General features: G+C 37.2%; 3 protein-coding genes across 3 annotated transcripts in view; 1 reads left to right on the plus strand and 2 right to left on the minus strand.

Moving 5' to 3' along the window:
* Positions 1 to 1,761: 1,761 nt before the first annotated feature.
* Positions 1,762 to 20,305, minus strand: LOC135085586 (BLOC-1-related complex subunit 5). Its single transcript, XM_063980359.1, has 5 exons — positions 20,225 to 20,305; positions 13,900 to 13,975; positions 12,311 to 12,423; positions 9,565 to 9,699; positions 1,762 to 4,420 (listed from the first exon to the last, which is right to left on the minus strand). Exons 1-5 carry the CDS (start codon positions 20,303 to 20,305, stop codon positions 4,337 to 4,339), a joined length of 489 nt encoding a protein of 162 aa, XP_063836429.1. The 3' UTR covers positions 1,762 to 4,336.
* An 81-nt stretch (positions 20,306 to 20,386) lies between these two features.
* Positions 20,387 to 23,840, minus strand: LOC135085587 (uncharacterized). The gene is made up of 4 exons (XM_063980360.1): positions 23,790 to 23,840; positions 22,845 to 22,943; positions 21,859 to 21,972; positions 20,387 to 20,571 (listed from the first exon to the last, which is right to left on the minus strand). Exons 2-4 carry the CDS (start codon positions 22,939 to 22,941, stop codon positions 20,387 to 20,389), a joined length of 396 nt encoding a protein of 131 aa, XP_063836430.1. The 5' UTR covers positions 22,942 to 22,943; positions 23,790 to 23,840.
* Positions 23,841 to 24,405: 565 nt separating this feature from the next.
* Positions 24,406 to 26,505, plus strand: part of LOC135085784 (uncharacterized) — a 29,640-nt gene continuing 27,540 nt past the window's right edge. The window contains exon 1 of the mRNA XM_063980584.1: positions 24,406 to 26,110. Coding sequence (XP_063836654.1) covers positions 24,773 to 26,110 — 1,338 coding nt within the window. The 5' untranslated portion in view covers positions 24,406 to 24,772. The remainder of the gene's footprint in view (positions 26,111 to 26,505) is intronic.

Here is a 26,505-nt window from a genome sequence, read left to right on the forward strand (position 1 = left end):
AACACTCTACCATACTTATTGACCGATTATTGGGAGGTATGTTTTTTAAATTCAATGTGCAAAAAAAAGCTTTTTGTTTTAATAGTAAGTGGGTAGTATTTTAGCATCAAAATAACCTTTCCAGGTCAAATATTTTGTTTTACAAAAGTTTATTTTCTGCAAATACTAACGCTCGTAATCACAAACATTTATTAAGAGGTCTCACAGTGCGCGTGGACGCACAGGATGAGACACGAACCAATCACAGAGCTCTATTCAACGCCGTGCGTTCGATTTGCTGCTTCACTTAAGCAAGCATCCTTTGCGAATACGGGCGATAGGCTTTTAAAAAAAGGTCTATTGCATTTTGTAATAGAAATATATGAATAAAAATCGTTCCATTATTACCATTTCAGCCACAGAACTCTAAATTCGTCGACCGGCCTTGCTCGCGCTCGTTGGTCAATCGTTGCCCAAGCAGTGTGTGAGTTTCGCCATTCATAACTCGGGGGCCCTAATGCGAGACTTAAGCCCGTATTAGGTTTACAATAACTTGATAACTAGAAAATAACACTAAATAGGTCGTTTTGGAATTAGCTAAAAGAACGGCAACACAAAATTTTGTTACAGGATATTTTTGTAAGAATCACTCGTTGTTAGTACTAATATCAACGCTAAGAGCAAAATGTTGATGATCTTTCCATTCTATTCCAGAGGTGGAATTGTGTAAAGCAATCGTACCTAATCATTTGTCAGTTCATATCGTACGATTATTCTGTCAAACGCTTTAACTAACTTTATCGTACGTTATGAACTGTCAAATGATTAGGTAGGTACTCAGATCATAGATCTATGATCTGAGGGTAGGTACGATTGCTTTATACAATTCCACCTCAGACTTCCAGTCCATTAAAGAAATTTTCTAGATTGACCGGACCCAGCGCTTTTCTGCTACCTTTATGGGGTCGTCTGTCCACCTCGTGGATAAGTATCCATTGCTTTTCTTTGCCAACCGGTAAATCTATAAATCATTTGGAGAAACGTATGTTCAACAATGAATGTCCTGTGGCTGAAATGATGATGATGAAAGAAATTTAGATTTTGAAGCAATGAAAAACTTTCTGTCGTGTGGCCTAAATAAATACAAACCTAGATAGCAGCTACTTACTAGGCTTGAATACTCTCCGAGCAGCTATTATGTAATAAATAATCTTGAAGACCTCCCAAGGCCAAACTTTACATTTATTAACATGCGGTTTTTGTGATTCGAAAGTTTTCTTGGTTTCGCAACTCTTAAATATGAGGGTTGGACAAAATTTTTCAAGGGCGACATGTCTTTTATTAATTACTAGAATGAATTATTCATAACTTTTAAAACCTAGCGTTATAGTTAATTATCAGTATAAAATAATTCTTAAAATCCTATCTTTGTGGGTTGGCCAAAAAGATTATTTGTGTTAAATAGCGCCATCTAGCGGGGAGTGGTCGTATCAAAATTACTAGTGCATATTTCTTTCGTTCATTGATATAGTGTCATCTAGCGGAGAGTAGCAGCATTAAACACTGCCCAACAAATTATTTTTTTCGGTGTTTTAAACAGATTAAATTATATTTATTAACAAATCTGCCAATTTTGACCCTCACAGAAATCTGCCAACGAAAATAACAACAAATATAATAAACTACTGTGGCCACTAAGTTCAGTCGTAGAAAGTTTGGTTTTCTAACAAAAGCGTATTTACAATAATTTTAGGAAGTTGGGTTAAAAATGAAACGAGTAAATAATTTACAAATGACCTTTATATACAAATCAACTTTAAATATATTACAGGAGACTTAATTTCGTTATAATATTGAGTATCATACATTTTTAAGCATATTTTAAAACAAAAAGTTATAAATATTAACTTTTACAAAAGTGACATGTTTGTTTATGTCGAAAAAGATAAGTCCATCTGTATTTTGTGGATCTAACTCTATCTCTGTCACTCATAACTAGATGCTGACATGAGTGACAGAGACAAAACACTAATAATACTGTATAACGATGATGTTTTCTTTTCATGTCTGTATTTACAGAATAACATGATTTAGATATTTTTCTTGTAATTTACGAATACACTTTTATTCAATACTACCTAAGGCCTTTCCAGGGCGCTTATACACGTCCCATATAAGAAGTACTTGAATTTGGTTATTCTTACCGTTAGATAATTCCTGGCAACTAGTGGTGACCGAGTTTGTTCCGGCGTTTCTTCTCAGCACTTGCCATATTATTATGTTTGTCTCGAAGCGCTGGTAGGGCCCAAAAGATAAGGAGACATGTTGTAAAGTGCCCCATAAGGGCAACCTTTTCTTTTTTTATTATTTACTAGCTTTCCGCCCGCGGCTTCGCCCGCGTGGTATTTCGTTTGTTAAATTTTCCTGAATTTTCTTTGCTATATACCTCACGGAGCCCGAGACCTTTCCAACTAATGCAAACCCGTGGAAATCGGTTCGTACGTTCTGGAGTTATAGCGTCAGGGAGGAAAACCTGACTTATTTTTATATACCTATATAGTAGACTATATTTTGACGTTCATAAGTGCCACTTGTGGTCTAAACTGAATAAATAATTTTGATTTTGATTTTTATAGCTTGCCCTACCACTTCGGGACAACATAAGAACTGGTGCTGAGATTTTTTTTTGAAAATATGTATTAAATAATGTCACTCATACAATATTGTTGCTATAAAAATCCTTATTTCTCATTATACATTATCAACCATAATAATTTATGTGGGAGTGTGAAACGGAACGCAAGGGAGTGAGTGAGACGGAATGAATGAGTGAGGAAGTAAGAACGACGGGATTTTAAAACAGAAGACGATGAGTATTAAGACGGTTCTAAGACGTTCCTATTTTTTGTGGTTTATCCTGGAGTAAATACAAATACAGCTGAAGAAATACAACCTGGGTTTCAATTCCTACATTTACATATTTCATACATAATAATATATGTTTAGGAAATCTTCCGTTTGACTGGTTTACAAGCGTTTTTTATTTGTCAGCGTATATAAAAATTAAATTAAATAAAGTAATCAATTTCTCAAATATATTGCCCGTATTCACAAACATTACTATGAGGTCTCACAGTGCGCGTGGACGCACAGGGTGACACACGAACCAATCACAGAGCTCTATTCAACGCTGTGCGTTCGATTTGCTGCTTCACTTTAGCGAGCATCGTTTGTGATTCAGGCCCAATTCGACCAAACTTATCCGAGAATAACTCCTGGTATAACTGGCACATTGACAGTTTCAGTATGGGAAATATGTCAAAACTGACGATTTATTGAGATTGATATTTACTCTTCTTTGGTCGAATCCACCCTTAATGTAATTTTTTTACGCGCTCACTAGTGACGTTTGATGTAAAATTCAAAATTCAATATTTTATTCAGTACATAGGCCCTTTCCAGGGCACTTATACATGTCCCAAATATAGCTTGCCCTACCACCACTATAAATAAAAAACTCAATAAAACTCATTTATTTCTGTAAGTAGGCTTTAAAAAAGCACTTTTAGGTACACGTCCCAGTATTAACCCTACCACTGCTTCAGGACAATAAATGGGCCAGTGCTGAGAAGAAGCAGCGCAAGAAACTCAGACACTATTGTCAGCCTCTTTTTCAAAGGTTTACAGGTTTTCAAAATAAATAGTTATAAATATTTATGCGAGCTAGGCAGTTACGCATCCCAAACATTTTTATCTTTTAAATAATCATCGACTTTATAGTAGCCCTTTTTCATTAAGGTACTTTTAATATGTGCTTTGAATTTATGAAATGTTCTTCATTTCACTTCGGGACCACATATGGGCTGGTGCTGAGAAGTGTAAAACTCACACTACGATGATGATGATGATGACAATAGTGACTGAGTTTCTTGCGCTGCTTCTTCTCAGCACTGGCCCATTTATTGTCCCGAAGCAGTGGTAGGGTTAATACTGGGACGTGTAAAAGTGCTTTTCAACCGACTTCAAAAAAGGAGGAGGTTCTCAATTCGACCCGTATGTTTTTTTTTTCTATGTTTGTTACGCGATAACTCCGCCAATTATGAACCGATTTGAACAAATCTTTTTTCGGCGTATGGGTAATACCTCAAGGGTGGTCCCATTTAAATTTAATAATAGAAAAAACAACCTCCAAGGGTGGAAAATTGGGGATGAACTTTTTTATACGCAATATCTCCGCCGTTTATGAACCAATTTGAACGATTTGTTGAAGTCGGTTTTTTTAAGTTAATTTTTTAAAGCATACTTACAGAAATAAATGAGTTTTATGAATTTTTTTATGATGATGTTATGTACAGTTTCACCGCTCGGCGCTCCACACGAATGGTTCCAGTCTCTTCTCTTCTGGGAGCAGTAGGTTCAGTTCTTCTATGTCTTGAAGAGTCTGCAAAAGAATGTTTATTTTAAAATGAAAGTAAACGCATGAAGATTTTGTTGCATAGTGCTGAATTTTGTATTTCAATACCCTTCAGGGTACAGGGGCAAAACAAGAAATGTCACCTAAACAAAAAGTTATGTAATGAACATTTAATTTTTTTTAAATTTAAAACATTCTTATGTGTCACTTAAAATTATAAACTACTAATAGGAATACATATGACTATACTTGTTTTTTCGTTCGTGTTTTTTGTATAATTTCAAATAAAAATACGCGAGAATTCGAAAATTTTTACTGATTTCATTCTTCTTTATTTTTGGATAAATGCATAATTGAAAAATCTTCCAGGTACTGTATTTCTCTCTCCTGGCTTCTAAGTTTCAAGCTTTGACCCTGATCCTTGGGAACGAGTGGTGGGAATAGTCCCGTAACTTAACCATTGTCCCGCTGACCTGATTAAGCATCGAGTTACATTGGGACAGTTGATGCGCGGGCGTTCAAGCGATCCTAAACCTGATCATTTCTAACGTAACTTGACAGTTTAACTTTCCCCCGGGACAAACTTGGCCTTCACTGGTTGGGTTATTGGCGGTCAAGCTGTAGATCCTGGCTACACAGGAGTTGCAGCGGTGGGAACGAGAGGTGGGAAGTTTCGTAATGTAATTTACGTCCCACTGACCTGGTTGAGCAGCGAGTTACACCGGGACAGCTGATGCGCGACCTCATGCACGCGGGACAAGCGCTCGGCGTGTATTAAGTGATCTTGCCGTTATGAAGTGACCTTGCCACTATCAAGCGACCTAAATTTCGACCTCTGTCCCACTTATTCACTGTCCCACTGACCTGGTTGAGCAGCGAGTTGCACCGGAACAGCTAATGAGCAACAACGTGAACGCGGGACAAGCGTTATAGTGATATTGTCGTTATTAAGTGACCTTGTCATTATTAAGTGACCTTGTCATTATTAAGTGACCTTACCATTATTGAGTGACCACCTTACCATTATTAAATGATCTTGGCACTATTAAGCCAGCTCAAACACTGTCCCACTGACCTGGTTAAGCAGCTAATTGTACCGGGACAGTTGGTGAGCCACCTCATGATTAAGCTGAAATTTCGCATACACATGTAATTTGGATGACCATGCAATATTATGATGACATGGAGCTGATCTGATGGTGGAGCTGGAAGGTGGCCATAGGAACTCCATAATAAAATGACTTAAATCCATCGAGTTTGGGCTCGTTCGTTTTGTATTGACGAGTACTTCAATTCTATATAGTAATCAGGGTCTGATGATGGAGCTGGAAGGTACTTCGCAATAAAACGACATAATCGCATCAAGTTTGGGTTTGGTTCAATTTTAATTTCTGTGATGGGTCTGGGTGTTAATATGTATAATATGTATGTATTTACAAAAAAAAATTGTTTAAATCCGTTGTCTAGTGAGCGGACACTGTGAATGTACGTCACGCGGGGTCACGTGACCGTCGGCGGGACTCGATATTTAAGCGAACTTTGAATGCCTATAAAATCATAACTATAGCCCGACCAGGAACATAAAAACCCTCGCCATGTTGCGGAAAACTAATGGTACTAATTTCTTTTAATGGCAACAGTAACTGAAAACTTCATTGACATGTCACCTTGCATGTCAGTCTATTGCTGTCAAAGTGTAAACAAACTTTATTTTAAATGTGCGCAATTGATTTTGTGAATTAAATTGCTAAAATCTTTTTATAGTCGTGAAAGAAAAGTGGTTCGCATTGTGTTAAAGTATTTGTCGAAGAGAAATACTAAGGGTTCGGACAATATTTTCATTGAATAATGTTTCCGACAAAGGTTGTCAAATTGACTGACATGTTTATCGTATAGTACGGTCCACTATGAAAATTAGCTGTGGTTTGTTTCAACTACCTATTTTAAAGTTTTTTGTCACTTTCTAAGTGTTGAATTTTATGGAATTGGGAAAGAAGTACCGAGTTTGAAGCGTTCATGAGCAGACATTGCAGTTGAATATTCAAGTTCTGAATTTGATTATTGATGAATAATAAAATAAATCCTACTAGCTCGATTGATGGTTTCATTTAATTTATTTAAACCAGGTTACCTATAATAATATTTTTTCGTTAATTTATGAAATTACAAAGGATGATGGGCATATTGGGCGTTAAACCAACAGAAACAAAAAGTATACTAAATTAAAGCTTAATACTAGTACTTCATTTCATAGTATGACAACAACCCTGAAATACGCGGGGATACGGAGATAGAGGTCGTTGAATATGCAAAGTTTCCATAGTATTTCACATCACATTAGGGTAATAAAAATAGTATCAGGTCAATTACATTGCTTTTATCGATCATATTGAGAGTATTGTATCATATCTTACTATCGATTCTATCGATTTAGTAAGTATGTATACCGAATAAATCATAATCGATTATTCGATTGCAATAATCGATTATATTGCTGAAAATAAGGAATTGAATTAACAATCAAATGATAGTAATGATGGTAATCAATAAAATCGATTAATCGAATTATTATTCGATAAATCGTTTTTTGGCAATTCGATTAATAATCGATCCGTGATCGATTATGCGACAACACAACAACTTAACTGGTAGAAATCCCATTGAAACATGACTGTGTTCAGTTCATGTCATTTCTCTAAATGGTACCTAGATATGGTCCTACGCTTATAATGTAGAACATGGTTTAAATAAACCATTTGTTAGCCCCACTCCTGAACTGTTGGACATAATAATGGATAAATAACTAAATGTATTTAAAATGTAAGTCTATAAGTATATTAATTAATAATATTTTTTGTTTGCGTAATAAAGCACCTATTACTATCACACATTATGTCAATTTCCAAGCAAACCCGGGAGTTTTTGGTAGTTATTTATATGAAAATATATTTCTGATATTAAGTCCTAACAAATAATAGTAGTTACATTTCTGTTGGTTTTACGCCCAGATTCCATAGAAAAGTGCCCATCATCCTTAGCCCGTAATCCTGAATCCTGATACATAAAGTTAGTCTATTATTTTAACACAGGTACGACTGTACTCAGTGTTGCACTATCAAATGCAATTGACGCGCCTCTATGCCAGGGTTTTTATGTTCCTGGTCAGGCTATACTTGGTATTTTTGAATGAAATAAAAACTAATGTATTTGTATATGTAAAAGCTTAACTGTAACAAAGGTTTCAAGTGATTTTGCATACCTAGTAACATTCTCAATTAAGTGAGTCGCTGTCCCACTGACCTGATTAAGCAGCGAGTTGCACCGGGACAGCTGGTGGGCCACCTCACGCACGCGGGACAAGCGCTCGGCGTGTATTAAGTGACCTTACTGTATGTTACTTTGAAAGGGATCTGTTATTAAGTGACCTTGCCGTTGTAAAGTGACCTTGACATTATTAAGTGACCTTGCCGTCATAAAGTGACCACCACCTTTGTCCCACTTAGTTTGTGTCCCACTTAGTTTGTGTCCCACTTAATTTGTGTCCCACTTCATTTGTGTCCCTCTTAATTTGTGTCCCACTTAGTTTGTGTCCCACTTAGTTTGTGTCCCACTGATCTGATTGAGCAGCGAGTTGCACCGGGACAGCTGATGGGCCACCTCATGCACGCGGGACAGGCGCTCGGCGTGTATTGTTTGTGTCCCACTTAATTTATGTCCCACTTAGTTTGTGTCCCACTTAATTTGTGTCCCACTGACCTGGTTAAGCAGCGAGTTGCACCGGGACAGCTGGTGGGCGACCTAATGCAAACGGGACAGTGGTGCTCAAGTGACTTTGTCATTATTAAGAGACCTTACAGGTGACCTTGTCGTTATTAAGTGACCTTTCAGGTGACCTCGAGTGTATTAAGTGACCTTTCAGGTGACCTCGAGTTTATAAAGTGACCTTGTGGTTATTAAGTGACCTTGCAGGTGACCTCGAGTTTATTAAGTGACCTTGTCGTTTTTAAGTGACCTTGTAGGTGACCTTGCCTTATCAAGTGACCCACTGTCCCACTGACATGATTAAGCAGCGAGTTGCACCGGGACAGTTGGTGGGCCACCTCATGCACGCGGGACAAGCGCTCAAGTGACCTTGTCATCATTAAGTGACCTTACAGGTGAACCTTGTCGTTATTAAGTGACCTTGTTGACGTAATTAAGTGACCTTGCAGTTGACCTTGTCGTTATAAGTGACCTTGCATGTGACATTGCCGTTATTAAGTGACCTTGTCACTATCAAGCGACCTAAATTACCGCTTTTTGTACACAATTTTGACAATAAAATTGTTATGATTATGATTGAATTTCGACCTCTGTCCGACTTAATTACTGTCCCACTAACCTGATTGAGCAGCGAGTTGCACCGGGACAGCTGGTAGGCCACCTCATGCACGCGGGACAAGCGCTCAAGTGACCTTGTCGATATTAAGTGACCTTGTTGACGTAGTTAAGTGACCTTGCATGTGACCTTGTCGTTATCAAGTGACCTTGCATGTGGCCTTGTCGTTATTAAGTGACCTTGTCTTTATTAATTGGCCTTGCTGGTGACCTTGTCGTTATTAACTGACCTTGCGGGTGACCTTGTCGTTATTAAATGAACTTGACATTATTAAGTGACCTTGCCGTCATAAAGTGACCACCATCTTTATCCCACATAACCTTTGTCCCACTTAATTTATGTCCCACTTAGTTTGTGTCCCACTTAATTTGTGTCCCACTTAATTTGTGTCCCACTGACCTGATTAAACAGCGAGTTGCACCGGGACAATTGATGGGCGACTTCATGTACGCGGGACAGGCGCTCAGCGTGGCCTTGTCGTTATTAACTGACCTTGCAGGTGACCTTGTCGTTATTAAGTTACCTTGCTGGTGACCTTGTCGTTATTAAGTTACCTTGCAGGTGACCTTGTCGTTATTAAGTTACCTTGCTGGTGACCTTGTCGTTATTAACTGACCTTGCAGGTGACCTTGTCGTTATTAAGTTACCTTGCAGGTGACCTTGTCGTTATTAAGTTACCTTGCTGGTGACCTTGTCGTTATTAACTGACTTTGCAGGTGACCTTGTCGTTATTAAATGTCCTTGCGGGTGACCTTGTCGCTATAGAGTGACCTTGATATTATGTCCCACTGACCTGGTTAAGCAGCGAGTTGCACCGGGACAGCTGATGGGCCACCTCATGCACGCGGGACAGGCGCTCGGCGTGTCTCGCGTTGGCTCGCTGCTTGTCCACCATCTGAGAGTAAAGACGGGACACTTCGGTGTCCGCCTGGGACAGAGAAAAAAACATTTTGTTTGTGTATTATTTAAATACTAGCTGACCCGGCGAACTTTGTTCCGCCTTAATGGCAATAAATACTATAATCCGGGCCTTTTCAAGGCGAGAGTGAATAGGCACTTACAGGGCAGATATGTACCATCCTAGACCGCATCCCACTTAACATCAGGTGCGATTGTGGTCAAATACCTGCCTTGTTATGCATAAAAAAAAAATAAAAAAAATAAGCAGACTTTTTTTTTAATTTCGAACGGGATAAAAAGTATCCTATGTCCTTCTCCTGGCTCTAAACTACCTCCCTGACAATTTTCAGCTAAATCGGTTCAGCCGTTCTTGAGTTATAAGCGAAGTAACTAACACGACTTTCTTTTATATATATAGACTAGCAGACCCGGCGAACTTTGTTCCGCCTTAATGGCAATAAATAAGCAGACTTTTTTTTATTTCGAACGGGATAAAAAGTATCCTATGTCCTTCTCCTGGCTCTAAACTACCTCCCTGACAATTTTCAGCTAAATCGGTTCAGCCGTTCTTGAGTTATAAGTGGAGTAACTAACACGACTTTCTTTTATATATATAGATAAGAATAAGATAAGTTATAAGATAAGATATAAGATACTGAGGTTAATATTATTTTAAAAAGGCAATTGATGCACAATTAGTTTCTGATAAGGGTTGTAACACAATTTTATGGCTTCTATATCATCATTGAAGTTAAACCTATGGCAGTCCTTAATCCTCCAGGGAACTATGCAAAGCAGGATGTCTAGCTTTTTCATACAAAGTAATACAAACACTAGTTCGTGATTATTTTTATTTCTGGTTTTTATTTCAAACAAATCTACTCGTAGTCCACTTAGTTTTGTGTAAAGGACATCATCCATTTTGGTCCAAAATCAAAAGTGCCGGCCAAAAAATAAAAGTGCTGTATTCTGATAGAATACGTCCGCCTTAGCATTTATTACTATGGCACCAAAGCTGTAGCACCACTGTGCATCGTAGTATTTGAGTTCTAAAAATATATGAAACGACTGACTTTGATCTCAAATACTACGACGCACAGTGGTGCTACAGCTTTGGTGCCATAGTAACAAATGATAAGGCAACGTATTCTGTCAGAATACAGCACTTTTTTTTTATTGGCCGACACTTGATTTTGAACAAAAAATGTATGAATAGTCGATGACTTTTAGATCTCAAATACTCGACGCACAGTGGAGCTACGGCTTTGGTGCCATAGTAACAAATGCTAAGGCAACGTATTCTGTCAGAATACAGCACTTTTTTTTGTTGGCCGGCACTTGATTTTGAACAAAAAATGTATGAATAGTCGATGACTTTTAGATCTCAAATACTCGACGCACAGTGGAGCTACGGCTTTGGTGCCATAGTAACAAATGCTAAGGCAACGTATTCTGTCAGAATACAGCACTTTTTTTTGTTGGCCGGCACTTGATTTTGAACAAAAAATGTATGAATAGTCGATGACTTTTAGATCTCAAATACTCGACGCACAGTGGAGCTACGGCTTTGGTGCCATAGTAACAAATGCTAAGGCAACGTATTCTGTCAGAATACAGCACTTTTTTTTATTGGCCGACACTTGATTTTGAACCAAAAATATATGAAACGTGGATGATGTCCTTTGCTAAATTGCATATCTGCCTTGCCACTGAATTTCCACTCTACCAATCTGCCTTCCATTAATCTGCCACTACTCTTACTACTGACACAAAATATAACAGAAGACAAACTCCATACTAAACGCGCTCGAGCCACGCACACATAGACACCGCTCTAGCAAGACTGTCTTGGACGAATGCGAGCGCGACGTGGCGCGACAGACGTTCGCCACACGTTCGCTGTGGTTCGCTTGAGTCACGCGCCGGTCAACCGCCTGTGATATTATTTTGTTATGCGAAATTGACGAAAATGAGTGAACAGAAAAAGTCGTATTATAATTGTTCGGTATTTGGTTGCTTAAACTCTTCATTAAATACCGAATTTTCATTTTTTAAATTACCAGTTGATTCGGGGAGGTAAGTAAGTTATTTATTTGAATTTCAACTGAAATTGAAAGCCAACTCAATTATTAGGAATATCGAATTGTTTTAGAGAGGTTTTAGGAATTATTGGATAACTAGCTTTTGCCCGCGGCTTCACCCGCGTGAAATTTAGTTTGTCACAGATCGTTATAAATTATAGCCTATATGTTATTCAGGGTTATAAACAATAATACTGTAAAGTTACATCAAAATCAGTTCAGTAGTTTTTGCGTGAAAGAGCAACAAACATCCAGACATCCAAACTTTCGCATTTATAATATTGTCAGTATTGTCACTCAACTAAATACTACTTCATTCTCGTGTATTTGTTTGCAAACTATTACTATAATAACGTACTAAATATAAATAAGTATACGTGGATATTTGTTATTGTCTTTCTTGCATAGTATTAAGAGTAACATTTTTCTATCATAACGAAATAAACGCAACACATGACAAGACAACCCTAGCGCGACGGCCGAGCGTGCGAGCGAGAGAGGTATGCAAAGCGAGGTACATACATGAGTTTACCTTCTGTTATATTTTGTGCTACTGACCTCCTTAACTTTACCGGCGAGTGCAATCTGGTCGGCGGCGAGCGGTTGCGCACACGCGGCCAAGTGCGCCTGCAGGCGTGACGTCAGACGCACCCACGGCCGGTAGTCTAGGCCTGAAGAATAGACATGTTGACACCACAGTCAATAGGCTAGTTGCCTAAAAAAATTTTTTTGTCCGTAATGTTTAATATCAAAAAATATTGGACACATATATTTTTATTTGTCAATCTAACAAATAATTACATAGTTATGGTGCGTTGAAGTTGCGCACGACGTCACAACGTGCGGCATTTTTAAGCAAGCGTTGACGTCACGGGCCTCTTCTTATGAACTTTGGGGCGCTTTATCTCTTTAAATTTTCATTAGTTTGAAAAAGTGAAAAATACGTGTAGAGTATTTTTTGATAAGTTAACTGACGGACTAATTAAAACTCTTGCTTTTTGACCCAGGCAACATCCCCATTGACGTACTTTTTAAAACTGTCAAAACGAAACTCTCCCATAGATTTTGTATGGCACTACAAGCAAGTGACGTCACTATTTTGTCAACCCAATTAAACTACTTTTTTTCAATTACAATTCGAACAAAAATCGAAATTTACAGGTAATTTAAAATAAATTAGGTTTTTAAGACCAGAATGAAGAGTCTTTTTAAGACAGTTGTGGTTTCGAATTATTGGGGTATGGTGTCAAACTGTCTATTGGGATGACTGGGTAATGAAATCGAAATTCTTTTTAGTCCGTCAGACAGATAATAAAAAAAATTGGACACTTCTTTTTTAATTTATTTAGCAATCGAATCATTACAGTGGGTCTAGACAAAGTGCAAATTATAATCGCAAACCAGTCGAAAAGTGGTCGAAAAGCGGCTTTTTTGTATGGAGTTTTGACGGATTCGATTTTCGATTCGATCAAAACGTGCGTTTTGTCTAGGGGGACTGTATTATATTGAGTTGAAATGTCGCGTAACGTCACTTTTGAGTAAAAATTCTACTCAAAAGTGACGTCACCCGATATTTCAACTCGTAATTATGAAAGAAAATAAAAAATACGAGTAATATTTTTTAAGTATCTGTCTGACGGACAAATAATTGCAATTTTGTTATCTAGCCTATTATTGTACTCATGAAAAAACTGCATAAAAAAAAACTATTATTTTGCGACATTAGTGCATTGCATTGCACATTTTATGGGCAAACTAGCTGTGCCCGCGAACGCTATAAAATAGTTTTAATATTTCCCGTTAGCAACGTGTTATATGGCCTGAAGCCTTCCTCGATAAATAGACAAAAAAACTTTTTCAAATCAGACCCGTAGTTCTTGAGATTAGCGCATTCAAGCAAACAAACTCTTCAGCTTTATAATATTGGTATAGATGTATTAATGTTTAACAAATTACCATAAAGCACAAGCTATTGTTGACTTACTAATAAATTCACACATTTCATTTTAAAAATGCCCATGTATTAAGGTAGAACATTTAGAAAAAGAAGCTGAGAATAGTGACAGAGTTTCTTGCGCTGCTTCTTCTCAACACTGGCTTACATTTAGTTCCGAAATACACCTGAATTTGGAGCGAAAAAGACACACCTTCTAACACTTCAGGGTCCCTTGCGCCGGGCAGTCCCAGCGTTCCCCGCATAATAGGCAGAAATGTTGGGATCTCCTGTAAAAGAAATTATTATTAGTTAAAAAACATATTATAATTTGAAAATATTGCTAGCGCTATCTGTTAGTAAGAAACTGAACTAACAGCAGCGCCATCTCTAAAAATTAAAATTCATAAAATTCATTTATTTTTGCAAATAGGCTTTAAAAAAGCGCTTTTACACGTCCCAATATTAACCCTACCACTGCTTCGGGACAATAAATGGGCCAGTGCTGAGAAGAAGCAGCGCAAGAAACTCAGTCACTATTGTCAGCCTCCTTTTCAAGGTTTTACAGTCTTTAAAATATACAAATTATAGTCATAAGTATTGATGCGAGCTAGGTAGTTAAACATTCCAAACATTTTTATCCTTTATATAATCATCAACTTTATAGTAGCCCTTTTTCATTAAGGTGCTTTTGATATGTGCTTTAAATTTATGAATGGGCAATTCTACAACAGTTTGTGGTAATTTATTGAAAAGTTTAATACATTTCCCCATAAATGAATTACCAATCTTGTGCAGTCTGAAATTTGGAACGGCAAGTTTATTTTTGTTTCTTGTATTGAACTTGTGTAAATCACTCTTTCTAGTAAATTGCTCTATATTTTTGCGAACATATAAAAGGTTTTCATAAATGAACTGTGAAGCTACTGTCAGTATATTAATCTCCTTAAAGAATTCTCTCAAGGAAAAACGGGGTCCAAGGTTATAAATGGCCCGCACTGCTCTCTTCTGCAGAACGAACACAGTTTCAATGTCCGCAGCTGAGCCCCACAACAATATGCCGTATGACATTATACTATGAAAATAGCTAAAATAAACTAGCCTTGCCGTTTCAATGTCAGTTAATTGCCTTATCTTTCTCACTGCAAAAGCAGCTGAACTGAGCCTTGCTGACAAGGTTTCAATATGAGGACCCCACTGAAGTTTAGAGTCTAAAGTGATTCCCAAGAATGTTGTGGAACTTATGCTATTTAATGGTTCATTCTTCACCATCAATTGTGTGGGAACCTGCCTCACATTAGGTAAGGTAAATTTAATGCACTTAGTTTTGTTTGCATTTAACAATAAGTTGTTAACAGTAAACTAATGCAAAACCTGTGAGAGTGTGTCATTTATATCATCAAGGTTTACTTTACCTCTATCAACTTTGAAAATGAGAGATGTGTCATCAGCAAATAACACAATATCACATAGATCTTTTACAAAGTAGGGAAGGTCATTAATATAAATAAGAAATAGCAAAGGTCCCAATATCGATCCCTGCGGCACACCCATGGTAAGAGGTGCTCCAGAAGACTCAGTTCCATTAATACAAACTTTTTGCTTTCTGCCTGTGAGATACGAGTTCAACAGATCAAGTGCCTCATCCGAAACACCATAATGTCGCAATTTTTTTAGTAAGGTTTGGTGGTCTACACAATCAAACGCTTTTGAAAGGTCACAAAAAATACCAACAGCGTCTTTTTTACTCTCCCAAGCATCAAAGACGTGTTTCAGTAGTGCTACTCCAGCGTCAGTAGTACTTCTACCTTTGGTAAAACCAAATTGTTTATTGTGAAGTAATTTGTTGAAAATAAAATGAGAAAGAAGTTGATGAAATATAATTTTCTCAAAAATTTTGCTAAGTACTGGTAAAATAGAAATCGGCCGAAAATTAGAGGGGTCACATTTATCACCAGCCTTAAACAATGGGATTATTTTACTTAATTTCATTAAACTAGGAAAGCAACCTTGATCAATGCATGTGTTAAAAATGAATGCAAGGTGAGGAGCTATGGTGTCAATAATTGTCCCAATAATACTGACAGAGATTCCCCAAAGGTCCTCGGTTTTTTTCATATTCAATTCTCTGAAGGTTTTAATTACTGTATTACAATCTATATGCCTGAACTGGAGTAGAGACTGGCACTCGGTGACATTAGATTTTAAGAGAGACTCTGCAAGAATTGGCGATGAATTCAATGCTTTAGTTGTTTCGGACGCAATGTTTGAGAAGAATGTCTCAAATGTGGTTGCAACATCTGTATCTGAATTTATAACTTCATTCCCGACTTTCAGTGAGAAGGTGTTATCCTTCGATTTATTTTTACATGTTTGTTTATTTATTATGTTCCACGTAGCCTTAGCTTTATTATTAGAATTTAAAATCATGTCTCGAAGATGATTCAATTTAGCAGCCACACAAACCTTTTTAAATATTTTCGAGTAATTTTTAACGTATTCTATAACATTCGGATCTTGCGTATCAGCTTTAAGTCTATATAATTCATACATTTTATTTCTACTCTTGTGAATGCCGGTTGTAGCCCAGTCGTCAAATTTACATTTTATCGAATTTATTCGGATCTTTTTCTGTGGGAATGTGGTTTTGAACTCATCACTCACTACACTGAATAGATCCTCATACATTCGATCAACATTATTGTCATTTATTATAAGTTTATCAATACTATCACAAATGTTTTTCTTGAATTTGTCAATTCGATTAGTTGTTATTGGCCTACAAACAACATCCACTGTACTAGGGACATGATGGTGTTCAAATGTGGCCAATTGTCCACTATGATCTGAACTAAGGCAATTAATTATTGATTTACTTTGAATATTACAGTTACAAAAAATATTATCTAAGCAAGTAGCTGATGTTGGAGTGATTCTAGTAGGCTCATTGAAGAGGTTTAATAAGTTAAAAGATTTAAACAGGTTTAAGAATCTTATTTTATATTGAGTATTATCTAATAAATCTATATTAAAATCTCCACATACAACCACTTTCTTATTTGATTTAAATACCTTTTTTAAGACTTCCTCCATAGTGGATTCGAATAATTGGTAATTTGCAGATGGGGGCTTGTACACACTTATAATTATATACTGCTCTAGCTCTGCACACGCAAGCTCAATAGTTCGTTCGACTGAGAGTGAAACAATATCTTTCCTTTCTTTGCATTTAAATTGGTTATTTAATAGTATGAGTGACCCCCCTCTAATAGCCGACTCCCTGGTGAACGAACTACAAACTTTATAATTACCTATATAAAACATTAATTCATATTTTTTAAGCCAATGTTCTGTTATGCATAATACGTGAACATTGTACTTTTTTAAAAACAATTCTAATTCTAATTCTTTGCCAGCCAGGCCTTGTAAATTTTGATGAACAATATTAAAACCTTTTAAAGACCTGTCTGTTGTCGTCCCTCTCAGTTTAAATCAGAGGTCGTCACAGAAATATTAGTATTTCTACTAATAATATCAAAATGTTTAATAAGTTTTGTGTTAATAACACAGTTAATATTATATGCTAACAAAGTAGCAAGTTTTAATTTTATGCTTTGGGGCAGGTGTAAAGAGCTGCCTGTCATTAAGAACTTATTATTAATAAATTTATTAGTGTCGAAAAAGACAAACTTGTCGCTATGACGAACAGTCAAATTATATAATAAAGTATTCAGTAAGTGAATACTTTTGTTATTATCTGAGGAGCCATTTTGACAGTATGGCAGGGCACAAATAAATATCTTTTCAACATTAAGGCTGGCCAGCGTGGAAAAATTATGCAAAATATTTTTCCTACTAATATTCTGGCTGTTTCCAAACATTAAAATTAAAATAGATTTGCTATGTAATTGTTTACATTTTTTTATGTCATTTATTAATTGACTAAAGGATGCGTCAGGCATACAATTATTTGTAATTTTGCAATTTAATTTTTTATGCAATATAGGGCCATAACCAACTCCTAGCCTATCTGAGAATAACACTACATTGTTTGACTTTTTTACATTTAAAAATTCAGTTTTTGCAGACATTGAAGGCCGCAAGCCGCCATCAGTTTGTTGCTGACTTACTGGCATTGGTATATTTGGCAGAGATTTAAAATCCGTAGTAGGATTACCTAGATCTAAGAGATTGTTTGCTGCCAGGATATGTTCGTTAATTTGTTCCCTGGCTGAATTATATTTAGCTGTTATGGATGCAAGCGAGTCATGCAAGTTTGTGATTTCAGCCTGCAACCTTTCAACGTCCAAGTTATGAGTGGACCTACTCTCTACTAATTTACTGTGGTAGATTTCTAAACTGTCCACTAAATCTAAATTCTTTTTCCTTAACAGAATATTTTTGTGAAACTGTTCTTGCTGTTTTATTAATTTTTTTGTTTTAGATATAAACCTATTAATTTTAACATATTTTTTAAATTTATTTCTACTAGAAAAAGTTAATGGCTGACTAATGTTCTCAGATAATTTGGTGTCGCAAGATACATTTAGGTCTGGAAGCACTGCACGTCCACCAGGGCTTCCAATTAGCTCTTTGTATAGGTTCAGAGTGTGTGTGAACTCCTGCTGCTTTCTTTCCTCTTCGAAGTGCAGTATGGTCTTATTGGCGTCCCTCAGTTCAGCTTCTAACTCATTGTTGCGCATCAAGGTCTGCTCAAAGATATTGCTGCACTGGTCGAAGGTACTGATTCTATGCAGTAGTTCATCACGGTGTTCGGTTACCTCCTGGAGACGGCCATGCAGTTCTGCCAATTCTTGTTTCAGTTCAGTATTTTTTTTTATTATATAGGTAATTTCCTCCTCACTCTCTTCTCTTTCCCTAATGAGTTGGTTACAGCTTTCCTGACTCTGTTTCAGTTCCTCGAGTGCCCTCCTAAGTTTCAGCTCAATGGCTTGTGCCGCTGCTCTGCGTGTGAGCATGTTGAATGTGGTTTTTGTCTGAAATTATCCAAAGGAAGTGTACAGTGGATATTTATGCAAAATAGGGGGTACGAGTTATAACAGTTATAATTTGAAATTTTAAGCTTTAGTTATAATTTTAACTCCACAAAATGCAACTATCATGAAAAGTTTTTTATAAATTATTATTAATCAAATAGTAATATTGAAAACTATACTGTATTTTTTTTTCTGCGGGTAATATTTTTAGCTTTCAACAAGGTTTAAAATTACATCTTACTATTAACAATTTACACAATCAAACAAACAAAAGATGAGTGAGGTGTCAAAAAGTATATTGTTGATTGTGCTGAGTAAGTTTGTCTGCGGCCAAGGTGTTGTTATCTTCAACTTTACTTCCACTTATTGTCAAGTAAAGAGAGGCACAACAGAGCCGAATCGTAATGAATTGTATAGAATCTCACTTTCATGAGGTTTGTGGAGTATATTGTTGTACTGTTTGATTGCAATTTACTTCCCATAAAGAAAGTGACAAAGCAATGTTTAATGATTGAAAACCACAAAAATATAACCTCAAACAGATTGCAATATCAATTATTTTGAAATACAAAATTAATATTTAAAATATTTAAACCTAAAGTAAACAGTATTTTTGAAAACAGTACTCCCCTGGTTTAAACGGTGGCTCCGGTTTAATTTTGTACGTTGGTCGTAGCTGTCAATTTGGTCGCCGATTTTATCTCCTTATAACTATGTGTTTACACAAAGTCCAGTTTTGCAAACACTTGTACACGATATTTACACATTTATTTCACTAATTAAGTGTATTTTGATACATTATTACGACTATTTTATAATTTATCTTAAAATTAATCTAACAGCTGATCTAAGTACGTCTGACAGGCAGGGCTGCCAGACGAAAAAAAAAAAAAAAAAAGTAATTGAACTAATATGGTCAACGCCATCTATTGGTGAGTAGTTGAACTAACATTATAAGCGCCATCTATTGGTGAAGAACTTAACTAAAATTAATACAGTGCCATCTGTTAACGAATACCTGAACTAATATTATCAACGCCATCTATCAATGAGTAGCTGAACTAACATTATCAGCGCCATCTACTAATAAGGAATCGAACTAAAATTAATACAATGCCATCTGTTAACAGGTCACTGAACTAATCAACGCCATCCTTTAGTGAATACCTGACCTAACAGTATCAGCGCCATCTATAATTAAAAAACTGAACTAATAAATGCACACTGCCATCTTTTACCGAGTAACTGAACTAATATGGCCAACGCAATCTATTGGTGAGTTGTCAGCGCCATCTATTAGTAAAGAACCGAACTAAAATTTATACAATGCCATCTGGTAACAAATAACTGAATTAATATGACCAACGCTGAATTAAAATTATCAGCGCCATCTGTTAGCGAAGAACTGCACTAACCTTGTCAGCGCAACCAAAGTAATGTTACCAGCATCATCTGTTAGTGGAAAACTGAAGTAATATTTTCCATCTATTTTTACTAGCCTACATTTACCAGCGCCATCTATGTATTTATCCGCAAACTAACTTGTAATCTAGCAGTATCTTCATCCTGCTTCGCACCGCCCGCTCGCGCTACGACCACTATATTGCGAACGCGTTTGTACATTGTTACTCAACGGCTCAGCGCCTGATATTACTAGCGCCATCTGTTAGCTAGAAACTATTATACTAATACTGTAAGCGCCATCTATGTATTTATCCGCAAACTAACTTGTAATCTAGCAGTATCTTCATCCTGCTTCGCACCGCCCGCTCGCGCTACGACCACTATATCGCGTGCTCGCTTGTTCCTTTGCGCTTGGAGACTTAGCGCGCGCCGCGGCGCCGTCTGCTTTCGCACTTCGCGGCTCTTGGTGGATGTCTTGGGGGAATCTGTGAAGAAACCACAAAATTGTATCTCTATTTTAACATATTTGAGGGCCACGATTTCGTCAATGTCACGTAAGCAACTTTTGACAAAGTTGCAAGCGGTTTCTCAAAACAAAAACATTTGTTTAATTTATATGAAGACTAGCTTTTGCCCGCCGCTTCACCCGCGTGAGATTTAGTTTGTCACATATCGTCATAAATTATAGCCTATATGTTATTCTGGGTTATCTATCTATATCTATACTTATAATAAATCTGTAGAGGTTAATTCTGTACATGAAATATATCTTCAAAATAACTATCAGGGGGTAATTAGTGATCGATACTGATGCCAAAAATGCAATCAGTAAAATTTTTGTCTGTCTGTCTGTCTGTCCGTCTGTCTGTCTGTCTGTCTGTCCGTCTGTATGTTCCTTATAGAAACAAAAACTACTCGACGGATTTTAACGAAACTTGGTACAATTATTCTTCATACTCCTGGGCAGGTTATAGTATACTTAGGAATTCCCACGGGAACGGGAGTTAGCGGGAAAATCCTTTAGTATGAAAAATCTAAACCGGTTAAGTTAGACGCTTGAAATTTGGCATGCAGGTACCTTAGTAAACTTAAAGCTTAGTTACAACAGGATATTGCAAAATTCCCAAGAGAACGGGAGTTAGCGGGAAAAAACATTTGTATGAAAAAATCTAAACCGCGTAATATAGATGAAGGGGGTAAAACGGGATCCACGCGTACGAAGTCGCGGGCGGCCGCTAGTAAACAATAATACTGTAAAGTTTCATCAAAAATAGTAGTTTTTGCGTGAAAGAGTAACAAACATCCAGACATCCACACAAACTTTCGCATTTATAATATTAGTAGGATTACTGAAAGACATAAATCCCATCAAAAACAATACTTGTCAAAAAAACCAAGTCTCGCAACTCAGTTGTTCTACGGTAAAAAGTTGTGAGATCCATGTAATACCAAGTCCAGGCCAGGAAATCTTTAACGTTTTACATAAATATATTGACTTGGCCATCGCATGAAAATACGTGTAAATTAAATTATTTAGTGCGATGGCCAATATCAGATAATATCATCAAATGAATCTATTTAGACATCCAGTTTATCGCAAGATATAGTTTAGTAGTATACATGATTTAATATCAAAATTCACACGAACATCCTGTTTCCAGTTTCCCAGGATGCTATGAGTCTAAGAGCTCTTCTTAGACTCATAGCATCTGACTAAAATAAAATATTAGTAGGTGAAGCAATAAGTGTTAGTAGATGTCAATAAGCCTCACCTCCTATAGGCCTGTCCACCGTGTACGATATGTACGGGAGCTCCGAGTCGGAGCACACGCTGGCTCCTGGTGAGTTGTTACCGCTGGCTGTTGGCTCATTGCTGCGTCTGGCTTCTGTAATAATTTGTCACAAAAATAAGTTTTTTCTTCTTTATCAAAGGTCCTAGCGATAATTCTTGCTTCTGGATGTATTGTAACTTCCGACTACATATTTTATATTTTTAAACCGGCAGACAGTGGTGACTGAGTTTGTTGCGGCGCTTCTTCTCAGCACTTGCTAAATTATTGTCTCGAAGCGCTGGTAGGGCAAAAAAAGAACGAGACATGTATAGGCTCCTTAAGAGAATTTGAAGATTTGTAAGTACTAATTTAATTAATCTATACAAATAAATATAATTTTGATTTTGAATCTGCAAGGAATTACAATAATCCGCTTGCACTGTTCCTTGACATGTATAGGGTGGAGTCCAGTGTCTCGGTTGCCCTCAGTAGGTATTGTTTGTGAACTAGAAATGAGAGTATTATGCAAAACTGGTTGCTATGAATTTGTGTAACAACTTACAATATGGTGGAAGAGATGAGCAATACTATAAAAGTTTGTAACTATAGTCTGGTCCGTGAGCACGTAGAATTTTGTCCAAAGACCCCAAGCTACCCATCCTTATCGCTCGCGCGTAATTATGTTGCTATCGCGCTCGCACACTCACTGCCCAGTCGCAAAGTCGCGACAGCAATATAATTACGCGCGAGCGATAAGGATAGGTAGCTTGGGGTCATTGGACAAAATTCTACGTGCTCACGGACCGGGCTTTAAGAATTTTAACTTCAGGTTGTTATGATCTGAAGTAGGTATTCTATATCTAGTGGTGGACAGACAACCTCATATAGGTAACAAGAAAGCACTGGGTACAGGTTGCTACCAACCAGCCAATTTGGATCATTACGGACGTCCTGTGGCTGAAATGATGATGATGAATAAACCTCACCGGGAACATTAGAGACTGCAATGGTGTGCCCTCTCCGCACAGGCGGGGCCCGCTGTGTCTGCTTCTTTTGAGGCACTGACGACTGTTCGGACCCCATCCCTAAGTAATAAATACACAAAACACAACTTAGTTACACAGATTGGCTCATTTACTAAAATACGTACCGTGTAAAAGTGCTTTTTTTAAGCCTATTTACAGAAATAAATTAGTTTTACTGAGTTTTGAGTTTTACTGAGTTTTTTTACTGAGAAACTAATTTTAACAAAGTTAAGGCATGTTTGATCGAAAGTACTTCGCACGAAGAGGCGTATTCAATAATGACGTTTTATCATCAGCTGTTTGATACCTGCCTTCCAATCAAGATCTTGTAGATCAAAATTAAATAACAGGTCACGCTGTTCAATAAAGTTAGCAATATTAGAGCGAAGATACAGGGAATATGACAAAATATGAGAAGGAAATACGAAGAATCTTCATGAAAAACAAACCGTTTTCAGATCGATACAAACACGATGAAGACGTTTCTCCTCTTCAGATACGGACCATGTTTTAATATTCTTGTTTCCTTGATTAAAATGATTCTAATAAGAATCCTATTTTATTTGCTTTTAATGAAAATACTCAAACAAAATTGATGCAATACAAATCAGAAAATTTTATGCAATGGAATGTTCCATTTAGATATTTACAAACTTGGTCGATAAATTTTATTAAATTCCGAACTAAATTAATGCATAGTGTCGAAGTTAACAAATAAAGGAACATGATTTATGACATTAATTTTTCATAGAGGTGTGGCCACAAATATCTATTAACCAATAAAAAACAATGTTGTGATCAAAAATGACTAATCATTGCTTCTAGAATGAGATTCCAAAATGAAATCACCAATACAAATATACCTTTCGTTAATATAAAACAAAACTCATGTTAGTGGAAACGTACTTGTTATTGCATCAGAAAACTCGGGAAATCCTTGACATAATCTGCCTACCTCCTTTTACAAAATGAATTAGTTAATTGAAAGTTCAATTGGTTTTATCGATCAAACTTAATAGACGACAATGAAGGTTTACTATCAGTTTGGTAATAATCGAAATACGTAATGGCAATGTAACAAAGTAAGATTTAGGAGACTAAAAAATGTGTGATTTGTTTAGTATGCTATTCTTAAATAAAAAGACATTCAATTTCAATCTAATCGTTTCTATCAACTAATTAACGAATCGTTAAAATAGTTTCTGTTAAAATAAAATCAACAAATGTAGTTTTTCTGTAAATTACTTTGATGATAAAATGTAATGACTAGATTTGGTTGTATAAATACAGACAAAAATTAATCAATATTTTCTTCTTGTGCTTGTCTCGTCTTATTCTGTTACCCGGCGTCAGCTTTCCCAATTTAGTAATGTATTTTAATATCGAACGTCTTATTCGTGGATCACAAATAAAATTATTGCTATGTCAAATGAATGTTCAATAAATTTTTAAATCGATCAAACCATCGCGTCGGTTACAAACATCACTAGTCTTTTGCCCTTTGACAGCGACGGTCACAATATTTTTTATCTGTTAAATTCTACAAAATGGCTGAACTGTAAAGACGTGTTATTTCTGCATTTTTCGCTACAATGGAGCTCAATAACGTGCGCAATTTCGACGAAAACAAATCTACTAGTGGTCCTACAACCGTGTTTATCGGAGTTTGTTGTGACACAATAGGAAGTGCGACGGGAACAGTGTTTGAAAAGTCGACTCACTGGTTTTCCCGAAAATTTCCCTTGAATTCTTCAAGAAAGTGGCGTGGACTGGCTCACAAGCCTTTTCCTGATAACTTTATTTGTGGTAGAATGTCAGCGTGAGCGGAAATGGCTTAGCATCCTCTAGACTTTATTAGTGTAGTGAAAATAGTGCAACAAAAATCTATAATGTATTCCTTGGGAAACGATTGGCGTAAGAGACACACGATGTTCGACCCACCTCATTATTCTATTTCAAATTACTGTACAGACACTAAGAAGGAAATGAAGCACTCTTTCGGGGACGAGTTGTTGAACAATCTCCACTTACTGCCCGATCCGTTGAAGAAGAATTTGGCGGACTCCATAATAACAACTGAGGAGAAACCAAAACAAAGGAAAACTATGCTTAACGTGGAATGCGTAGAGACTATAATGCCTAAATCTGAGGAGGCGTCACCCAGGGCATCCCCTTTGCCCGCATTTTCAGGTATCACAAGCTTTTTTTCTGGAGTGATGAATGTAATATCGAGCGCGATGTTCTTAAGACGGTCGCCGTCGCCGCCTCGGTACTACGATTGTTACGACGAATCCAATGTCAGCCGTCAGCGGTCGCCAGTGGGCTGGCAGCCCGCCAACTGTGAGGATCAAAATAAAAATCTTCGGGCTCACGATCCGATCAGTAACTCCGACACTGATTTGGTAACAGACATGAGCGCCGACGTCCACGACGCAGTCGCGAAATGCGAGGATAAACTCAACAGATTACGGTTACTGCTCAAATCAAAGCCGGTGGAAGCACCGAACTGCGCGAGACAACCGAGAAAAGCCTCCGTGAGCCCGCCACCACAAAAACCTGTCACCGAGCTTGGTTCTGTTGAAAAACAGAGTCCAAACATCCAGGACAACTTGACATTTGCCAACGAAATCAATGGAGATGAACTATCGAGTGTCGAAAACTCTCCAGCGGTACGATCGCTCGACCGACTCTCTACACCATCGGTGAATAGCCAGAGAGATGAGAAAGACTATTTCGACGAAATCTCAGGGAGGTTCCACTCGTCGTCTGCGACGGAGAGCGAGGACTCCTTTCAAATTGTGTTCACAGACAGCCCTAAGAACCGACCGAGGGTGCCATCGGACTGCGAGTCAGAAGACTCGTTCATCGTCTTCGAAGAGAGCCCGGACAGTTGCTACACATCCAACGATGTCTTCGGAGAGGAGTCTGAATCAGACGCTGAATATTCGGACTCTGACACCGATGTCAGTGATTCCGGCTGCATTCCCGTGACCAAACTAGCGCATACTTTGTCCAGGACGTTTGGTGACTTGACGGATGACAGTTTGTACGATGACAAGCCGGTCGATGAGGTGGATTGTGCGGTGAGGACAGTGTGTGAGGAAATACCTAGTGAGGATATTGAGGATGATAGTGTAGTGTGTGAGACGGACAACGAAGTGAAATCTACCGGACTGCTGCTCGATGATGCAAAGAAGTTGCTCAGGAAAACGCTGCCTCCTAAAAAAGTGAGTATTCCCTGTGTGCATTTACTATGATAGTGCCTAACTCTAGTTCATTACCTACCCCTTTCATACTTAAGTCCACCTGTAGCAGCGTTGCCAGTTTTTTTTTTTCGCCAAGTCGGGACATTGGTACTTTTTGAGTGAAAATAGCGGGATTCTTCCGTCAGAAGCGGGACATAGTAAAAAAACGTATATAATCAAAGGTTTTCAAATATTTATCTCTTTATTTGACTTAAAATAATACGTTTACGTGACAATAGATAGCAAAAGTAGCCATAGAAAATGTATTTTAACAAAAAAATAATATTTTAAATCAGATTTACTCTATCGTTAAATTCGTCTTTAGAATAAAAAAAGAAAAAATTTAAAAAGTTTTATTCTTTAGAATAATATGGCGT

This window comes from Ostrinia nubilalis, chromosome 29 (genome assembly GCF_963855985.1).
Source record: "Ostrinia nubilalis chromosome 29, ilOstNubi1.1, whole genome shotgun sequence".
In the NCBI taxonomy this organism is placed as follows: domain Eukaryota; kingdom Metazoa; phylum Arthropoda; class Insecta; order Lepidoptera; family Crambidae; genus Ostrinia; species Ostrinia nubilalis.